The following is a 9,837-nucleotide window of genomic DNA, read 5'->3' as shown; positions in this document are numbered from 1 at the left end:
TTCCAGAAGGGTTATGACTCGTTTTTTCAATCTACTGTTTTCCTGAATTGCATGACTTCATCAGAAACTCCCATTAGTCAAACCAATGTCTGATTCTGCTACGTAACCTTGTTTGGAAGAAAAAAGAAATTTTCTGTGGCCCTTAGGGTCAGCAGTTAAGTAACATGTACATGGTCTCAAAGTATTTAAACCCAGTCCTCAAGGACCCCAAAGTCCATTGTAGGGGTCTGAATGTTTATGGTCCCTCGATTTTACAAGTTTTTACATTTTTCATATTTTAAACCCTAACTCTCAAGGGGACGATATTAGGAAGTGGGACCTTTGGGAGGTGAGTATGTCGTGAGGATGGAGCTCTCCTGAGTGGAATTAGTGCCCTCATAAAAGAGACCCAGAGACCACCTTGCCCCTTCCCTATGTGAGGGTGCAGGGAGAGGCTGGCAGTTTACACCCCAACTCGGGCTCCCCCAGCATCTGACCAGGCTAACACCTCAGCCTGGACTTTCCAGTGCTACTGTGGGAAAAAAAGGTCTGTTGTTTATAAGCATTTTGTTACAGCAGGTGGAATATGGGCTAAGACACACAACCTCCTTCCCCCAACCCTTTGCTAATCCCTAAGAAGCTTCACTGAGACGGGGGTTGGAAGGTAGCAAGATTTTCAATTTACTAATGTTAAAGGTATAATTCATTTTTTAAAAATAGCAAACAAAATCTTAACAACATGAAGAAAAATAAAGTGGCACTTTAAACTCTTCAGAATGACTTGGTTCTCATATTTTCTGAATGCCTTTAACATGAGTTAACTAGTCTTCTTTTACCAGGAAGAATCCAGAGGTGCAGTCCCGAGCTGGCTGTTCATGGCACAAGCCGTCGGAGGGTGTCCCTGGGCACTTGTTCTTATAATCAAGTGGCTGTTGATTAAAGCAAAAATCGGTAAGATATTTCTGTAAGCTACTCTGTGGAAGGATCTGTGGTTTAAATTCTGTGCTACAGATTAACTGTATATTTGTGGTAAATGTTCTGCTAGGCTTTTTGTTTGTTTGTTTTGTTTTGTTTTTTGAGACAGTCTCAAGCTGTCACCCTGAATAGAGTGATGTGCCATCATAGCTCACAGCAACCTCCAACTCTTGGGCTCAAGCGATCCTCTTGCCTCAGTTTTTCTATTTTTAGTACAGACAGGGGTCTCACTTTTTGCTGAGGCTGTTCTCGAACCCATGAGCTCAAGCTATCCACCCACCTCGGCCTCCTAGAGTGCTAGGATTACAGGTGTGAGCCACTTGGTCCGGCCCTTCTAGTTGGTTTTTTATAGTTAATTTTCTGTCACTTAAGTGGATGAGTCTGGTTCTATGTCTGTAACTATTACGTGTTTTATTTAGTTTATACTGATGATTAATATATAAGCGTCCAATAATTTCATTGTCTTCTTAAGAAATTGGCTAAGTGCCGTGAAGATATGTCTTATATCTCCAGTGTGCTGTAGCAGAGGAGTATTGATGAATGAATTCGGCAGTGCTCATAATGGTTGGCGTTATTTTTTTTAATTAAAATCTTATTTTTAGCTTTCTGGCCCATTTGCTTCTGATCAAAGAAGATCAAAGAAGCAAAGAACAAACAGATAAATAAGATAAGAGAGAGGAAGAGAGAATTTGTTTTTGTTCTAAAAATAAAAATAACTTTTTATTTTGAATGAATCTTCAGTATCTCCTTAGATAATTTCTTTACCAATTCCTGTTTATAGCATTTCATCCAAGCAATATCATAATTACCTAAGAAAGACTTTCAATGGAAGCTTTATATCACATCTGAAAATTCAGTGTGAACCTTTAATTCTGAGATTCTTTCATCAACAGTTACTGAGTCTTACTGCTAATTGTTAATTGCTGAATAATTGTCATACAGGATGTCCATAAAATAGTTGTCTATTTTATATTGCACACATGAATTTTATGGACAACCTGTGTTTTTTAATACAAAGGCTTCTGGAGAGTAGCAGATGACTTGTCCTTTAATAAAGGTTCAATATGGTATCTGGTATATAGTAAACAATAATTCATGAAAACAGGAATATACTCATAGAATTATATTAGCATATCATGTAATGGTCCATCCACCCAAGGGTCTTAGGTTTAGAAGAAATGTCAAAATTTGGCTTGGTAAGACTGAACTTCCATTCTCGATGTCAACTACAGACATACTAAAGCCTTTTAATGTTTTCCCCTTGATATAAAATAATGTTGTATATTATATATACCTTATACCAAGAGAAGGAATTATTTCTAGATATACCTCTAAAGTTTGCAATTTTTTTTTTTTTGAGACAGAGTCTCACCATGTTGCCCTGGGTAGAGTGCTGTGGTGTCACAGCTCACAGCAACCTCAAACTCTTGGGCTTAAGCAATTCTCTTGCCTCAGCCTCTCAAGTAGCTGGGACTACAGCCACTTGTCACAATGCCCAGATATTTTTTTTGTTGCAGTTGTCATTGTTTTAGCTGGCCGGGGACGGGTCCAAACCCGCTAGCCTCAGTGTATGTGGCTGGCATCGTAACCTCTGTGCTATGGATGCTGAGCCTGCAATATCTTTTTGAACTGTCTTTTTTATTTCTTGGTCTGAGTATTGAAGTAGGCATTACAAATCCTAACACTGATGTAGACAAATGTGATTTGTTCTGGGAAGCCCTCTTGAGCAGTCCGGTGAATAACTTGCATATAAGAAAGGCTGTTTTTTCCTGGAACTCTGCTGCTGAATGCTCTTCCAAATCCACTTTCTCACCACTTTCCTCTGTGTAGTCCTGTTATGGGAAAGATGCATCTTTTCATTCAAACGTGGTTGGGCTCCAGCCTGGCTGCGCTGCTTTCTGTCCTCACTGAGCGTCACCGAGATGGCAGAGCAGGGCGTGTCATCTACATTTTCATGATCCGAGGGGGTTGATCTCACCCTGCTCCTGGACCTGCCCAAGCCCTCAGTTTCTCAGTAGGTTCATGACTGCCACCTGAGAGCTGTTTGTATCTTACCGCAGACGTGTGCTCGAGAGGAGTCGTGACGGCAGAGCCTTCCGACAAGATTTTACCTGGCTCAGCTGTCAACATCTCCTGCTCCTTGAAGCCCAACCAAGGCTGTTCACACCGCTCCAGTTTCAACAGGTTGATCCTCTACAAATCTGACAGGAGAGTCAGTTCAGGTTCCCACCGGAGTCGCTCCCTGAGTTCTCGGTTCACGGACCTCCCCCTGGGCGGAACCGAGTTTAACTGCAAGCTGGCCTGCCACGACGGTACCGAGGTTCACGTGTGCGGAGTGACGATCTTGGTTGGAGGTGAGCGGTGTGTTCTGAATCGTGAAAGCTGGCGACCTTCTGGCGTTGGTCAGGTTGAGCAGAAAGCCAAATACAAAGCAGGGTTCTTTCTTTTCCTGCCACATAAAACATTCTCATATCTTGGTACCAACACAGGTACCCCCATGTGAGAAGTTTGTACTCAATAGAGTTGGGGTCTTCTTGGAAATCTCTCTCTCACCGTTAAAGCCTTTCATATGTTGTCCTTGGCCTCCAATGGCAGGAAACTGGGTCTCTGCAGTTTTTTTTTTTCACTTCATATAATTTGTTACAACCTCCTACAAAGAATAGAGAGATGTCTCTCCATAAATTACACAGCCCAGGATGACTACACAAGGCTGAGCAGCACCTCCCTCCCTAACTTAATGCACAAAATGTGGTTCTTCCACCCACGCTGGCTCCAGACCACTGCTTATCATACATAGCAGAGGAGAAAAAAAACATTGGTCAGACTCATTATCTGTTCCTAGGTTCTCTAGAAAATTGCCTGAAGTGAAACCATCATATAACTCTTCCTGGGGGGAAGGGGAATTGGACAGTCCCAGGGAGACAAGAGAGAGGGGTGAGCCGGGAAAGAGCAGATGCAGGTGGTGACACATTGTTCACTGAGGGGCATTGCCAACCTCTGCAAGGTGAACTCACCTGCCTGCAGGTACTGCCGGTGAGCCAGCAGGACACATGGGCACTGGGCAATTGATTCTGTGGCTGCCTTTGCCTCTGGGGTTCCAGGGAAGTTCTGGAGTGACAGGCAAAAGGCAGGAAGAGACACCTGGGCTGGCCGGCCAAGCCATATGGACTCAGTGTCTGTTGTAAGGCAGGGATAGAGCTCAGTGAGACACTTCCCAGGAAAGAGGGACACTTCTCTGGGACCTGTGAGGTTGGCCCAGGCAGTTTTCCTAGAGGCCTTGGGAGCAGGGAGCAGCGGACCAGGCGGTGGCTGTTGGGGAGGAGGCACGGCTGGGTCTGCACTCCTCCGCCTGCTCAGGGCCTCCTGTTGACCCCACTCAGATCATGTCCCTTCAGCTTCGACGGCCTGGGGTGCAGCAGAAGGAGCAGAGGCTCTGAGCCCTCACCCTTCCAAGAGCATGGCACCTTTTTACAGCTTTGGTTCTCTCAGCCTCAGTTTCTCCACTGGTATCATGAAAAGGTGACATCTGCTTCATAAGGTGGCTGTGGTGACTCGATGACCCCTGTGTGCACAGTGCCAGTCCAGTGTCAGGCACAGAGCAGGCATGGTGGTGGTGGGCACTATCGCTGCAATTCCATCTGGCTGCACGTTCTCTCATATCCACTTGCCACACTGGCAGCTGTGAGTGATTCCCTTAAAGGAGAACAAGCACCGCCTATAGACAAAATTAAGTTTTTGTTCAAAACCACCACTGGTCTTTACCTTCCTCACCTTCAGAAGCCTGAATGTTGTACCTAGGTATTTCACCATCTCAGCAGACTGATACCCACCTCTGTACCGTGAACCATCAGTCTCAGGGGTCCACAACATTCTCCTCCCTGAAGCGGCCTGGCAGTCACACCCCTGCAGACGTGCTGAGCCATCTGCTCCCTGTCCCGTCTGAACTCGTGCACTAGAGGACTGCAGCCCCGTTTCATCTTTTCAGTTTTTGTAAAGTGTTATGTGTCTGCATTTGTAACAATTTGCAGCAACAGAAGATCTGGGGAGAGGATGAAGGGCGCCTGCCGTGGCTCAGCTCAGTTCAGCTGGGCGGTGCTGCCGATGTTGCCTGCACACCGTGCTGGAGGCAACCACACAATCTGTGGCTGTCCTCTGAGCAGGTTAGCACCTTTGAGATGAAGGGCTGACTGGAAGCAACACCTTAACACCTTTTTCTGAGTGTGGCCAGTCATTCCAAGAAAAGAGGCAGCAAATTTTGGTTTCACCCAGTGTAGAAGGCTCAATTCTAGCTGGGCAGGTAGTAAACAGCCCATTTATTTTCTTTTTTGCAGTAAGTGGTAGTCCATAGTGGTATTGCATTTGGGGGGAGGGTCTGTCATAAAGCTGGCTGGTTTTCAGAGCTGGGAAGAGACAAGCAGCCCCTGAGCCTTTTGTTTCTGACCCTGCCTGTGTTTGGGCTGCTCTGCTGCACGGAGTTCACCGTATTGTGTAAAATTAAACAGCCAGCGTGCCGTCTTAGAGAATCATGGTAACAAAACACAATGGATTCCTACTTGGCCGTTCTTATAAATACTTGCTTAGGCTGTTGATTTTTCTGAAAACAATTTTTCTAAGACTTTTTACTCTGTATGATAAATAAGCTTTTTAAAAGAATAACAACCATAATACTCATAACAATGTCCTGTATTGTATGTTGTTTTAATTTTCAGAGGTTTTAATACTTGTTCTTTCCTTGACGTCCACTATTGTACTTTTGCAGTGAGGAGATTGTTGCCTGGTTTCCCTGGGGACAGGCATTTTCTGCCAAAACTAAGATCTGAACTAAGGCCACCTGAATTTCATAGTCCAATGAGAAGCCAATTTTCACATTGACAAAGTTGCTTTGTGGGTGAAAAGCTGTGGTCTTTAAAGTGAGAGTTTCTGTAAGCCTTTAGAAATCAAGGTGGCGGTTAAACTAACGTTCCAGATGCTTTAGATCTCATTTGCTTGTCAAGAGACCCTAGGAAGTCCTGGTATGGTGGGAGGCCGGGGTGGGTAGATCACCTGAGCTCAGGAGTTCTAGACCAGCCTGAGCTAAAGCAAGACTCTGTTTCCACTAAAAATAGAAAACCAGGCCAGGTGTTGTGGTGGCCACCTGTAGTCCCAGCTACTTGGGAGTCTGAGGCAAGAGAATCACTTGAGCCCAACAGTCTAAGGTTGCTGTGAGCTATGACACCATGGCACCCTACCAGGGGCGAGAAAGTGAGACTCTGTCTGGAAAGAAAGAAAGAAAAGAAAGAAGGGAGGGAGGGAGGAAAGAAGGAAGGAAGGGAGGGAGGAGAAAGAAAAAAGAGAGAGAGAGAGAGAGAGAGAGAGAGAAAGAGAACCAGGAGATTGCATAGAGGATGAAAGAGGGGCATAAGGATGCCCAGAAGGTCAGCTGAGTACCAGGTGCAGGTGACCTGTCTGGTTAGAAGATCACAGGCCTGTAAGAGGGAGGGCCTCAGACAGGAGAAACTGGTGGAAGTCCCATTGTGCCTGAATATGTGTGGCAGTGACTCAGATAACCCTGTGGCAGTATATTGGTAACAAAATGAAACAAATGGAAAAATGAGATAATCAATTCCTAACTCCAAGATAAAGGAAAAGTTGTACAGAATATGAAAAGGTGTGTATACGGCTCAGTTATGTGTCGTGTGTGTACGCAGGTGCACACAGCAGAGATGCTAACATGTATCTATGCAGGCGTGTGTTCACGTGCACTGCGCACATGTTCACGTGTGTGTGCACATACAAAATTAACTTCACAGTGTTCATACAATGCTCCCAGTGATGCAGGGCAGAAATCAGATTTAGGTAATGCAGCCTAGGAGGGTGTGACCAGGGCCAGTGGGTAAAATTGTCTGGGCAGCTAATTTCAGCTGAACGGAAAAATAATTTGAAGAACTTGAAAAAATAGTACTTCCTTTCATGTGGAACCAGAAAAACCCCTGAATAGCCAATGTCATTTTAAGAAATAGAAACAGATCTGGAGGGATGACGTTACCAGACTTCAGGTTATACTTCAAGTCTACAGTGATTAAAGCAGCACGGTTCTGGCGCAGAGATACAGACATAGACTGTGGGACAGAATGAGAGCCCAGAGGTGAGCCCAGCCACATAGTGCCACCTGATCTTTGATAAACCAAACACAAGCATGCACTGGGGAAAATAATCCCTATTTAATAAATGGTGCTGGGAGAATTGTGTGGCCACATGTAAAAGACTGAAGCTGGACCCACACCTCTCATCATTGGCAAAAATGAACTCTCATGGGATGAAAGAAATAAATCTAAGATGTGAAACAATAAAAATTCTAGAAGAAAATGCAGAAAAACTTTTGATGATATCGGCCTGGGTAAAGATTTTATGAAGAAGACTCCCCTGGCAATTGTAGCAGAACCAGAAATAAATTAATGGGATATAACCAAGCTAAAAAGCTTCTGGACCATGTACTTTCTGGACAGTTGAGGGTATTACAACTAAAGCCTTCAGGACAGGAGAAGATATTTGCATGCCATGAATTTGACAAAGGGCTGATAACTAGAATCTACAGAGAACTAAACTGATCAACAAGAAAAGAGCAAAACTGAGTGATCTGGCTGGTGACCTGTAGAAGACTAAAACTGGACCCACACCTCTCTCCATTAACTAAGACAGACTCTCACTGGATTAAAGATTTAAACTTAAGACATGAAACTATAAAAATACCTGAAGAAAGTGCAGGGAAAACTCTTGAAGAAATTGGCCTGGGCGAATATTTTATGAGGAGGACACCCCAGGCAATAGAAACAACACCAAAAATAAATTACTGGGACCTCATCAAATTAAAAAGCTTCTGCACAGCCAAGAACACAGTAAGTAAAGCAAGCAGACAGCCCTCAGAATGGGAGAAAATATTTGCAGGTCATGTCTCCAACAAAGGTTTAATAACCAGAATCCACAGAGAACTCAAACGTATTAGCAAGAAAAGAACAAGTGATCCCATCTCAGGGTGGGCAAGGGACTTGAAGAGAAACTTCTCTGAAGAAGACAGGTGCATGGCCTACAGACATATGAAAAAATGCTCATCATCCTTAACCATCAGAGAAATGCAAATCAAAACTACTTTGAGACATTATTTAACTCCAGTAAGATTATCCCATATCCCAAAATCCCAAAATCAGAGATGCTGGCATGGATTTGGAGAAAAGGGAGCACTTCTACACTGCTGGTAGGAATGCAAACTAATATGTTCCTTTTGGAAAGATGTTTGGAGATCACTTAGGGATCTAAACATAGACCTGCCATTCAACCCTTCAATTCCTCTACTAGGTATATATCCAGAAGACCAAAAATCACATTATAACAAAGATATTTGTACCAGAATGTTTATTGCAGCCCAGTTCATAATTGCTAAGGCATGGAAGAAGCCCAAGTGCCCATCAACCCATGAATGGATCAATTATTTGTAGTATATGTACACCATGGAATATTATGCAGCCTTAAAGAAAGATGGAGACTTTACCTCTTACATGTTTACATGGATGGAGCTGGAACATATTCTTCTTAGCAAAGTATCTCAAGAATGGAAGAAAAAGTATCCAATGTACTCAGCCTGACTATGAAACCAATTTATAGCTTTCATATGAAAGCTATAACCCAATTATAGCCCAAGAAGAAGAGGAAAGGGAAGAGGAGGGGAGGGGAGAGGGGAGGATGGGTGGAGGGAGAGTAATAGGTGGGACCACACCAATGGTGCATCTTATAAGGGCACATGTGAAAATTACTAGGTGTAGAATATAAATGTCTTAACACAATAACTAAGGTTATGAAGGCTGTGAAGGCTATGTTAACCAGCTTGATGAAAATATTTCAAATTGTATATAAAACGAGTGCATTGTACCCCATGATTGCATTAATGCCACAGCTATAATTTAATATAATGAAAAAGAAAAGAGCAAAAACAAAAACCACCCATTTATAAATGAGCAAGAGAGATGAACAGAAACTTCTCTGAAGATGACAGATGAATGACCAGCAAACACATGAAAAATGTTCCTTGTCCCTAATCATCAAAGAAACACAAATAATTTTTGAAGTTTTTAAATATTTGAATGGGCATCTCTCTCAAAAATTAATTTACCATCACTAACAGGTGTTTGGCCAGGAAAATAGTAGAATAGAGAATGAAAGACTTGGACCTGAGTCAGCCTCACCGGGCTGCAGCCTTCACCCTGCCACTTCATAATTGTGTCATCTTGGGCAAAATAGGTGACCTCTCTAATCTTGGTTTTCTCTTTGACAAAGGGAGGATAATGATGTTCTCTGCCTACGGTGCTGTGATGTCTGATTGGGAGAAATACTGTGCTAAGTTAAACACTCGGCATGGGCTTGGCTTATAGTAAGTGTTTGATCCATAGTCATTGTTGTTAGAAGAAAATCTGGCCTTGGAGGCAAACTTGAACTTGATGGAATCTAAAACAGCTTCTAGCTTATCTGGGTTCAGGTGACATGGGGAGGGATTGTCATGTTCTTGGCAGATAATGATAATGTGATTGAAATGTCACCTGTGTGATATTTCAAATACGAGGTTTTGCTTTTTCTTTTTAAAGTTGCTCCAGGACAGCCTCAAAACTTATCGTGTGTACAGAAAGGGGAGCGGGGCACCGTGGCCTGCACCTGGGACAGAGGACGGGACACCTACCTGCCCGTGGAGTACACTGTGCAGTGAGTGAGGCTTGTATCGTCACAGCTGTTTCAAATGTCACCTCTTAGTAATATTTAGAAATATCAAAGTTTTGTTTTTACCAGAGAAGAGAAACAATAGACACCTCTAGACGATCAGATATACATATATTTTTTCTTCTTTTTTTTTTTTTTTTT

At 43.3% G+C, this 9,837-nt stretch overlaps 1 protein-coding gene across 1 annotated transcript in view; it reads left to right on the top strand.

Moving 5' to 3' along the window:
- Positions 1-854: 854 nt before the first annotated feature.
- The window catches only part of IL12RB2 (interleukin 12 receptor subunit beta 2), a 57,694-nt gene continuing 48,711 nt past the window's right edge, over positions 855-9,837 (top strand). Inside the window, exons 1-3 of the mRNA XM_023509868.1 lie at positions 855-930; positions 3,015-3,308; positions 9,567-9,681. Of these exons, the coding sequence (XP_023365636.1) occupies positions 855-930; positions 3,015-3,308; positions 9,567-9,681 (485 nt within the window). The remainder of the gene's footprint in view (positions 931-3,014; positions 3,309-9,566; positions 9,682-9,837) is intronic.

This window comes from Otolemur garnettii, unplaced genomic scaffold (genome assembly GCF_000181295.1).
Source record: "Otolemur garnettii isolate 467f Iridium unplaced genomic scaffold, OtoGar3 scaffold00010, whole genome shotgun sequence".
Lineage (NCBI taxonomy): Eukaryota > Metazoa > Chordata > Mammalia > Primates > Galagidae > Otolemur > Otolemur garnettii.
This window is presented reverse-complemented; position numbering and strand designations above follow the sequence as displayed.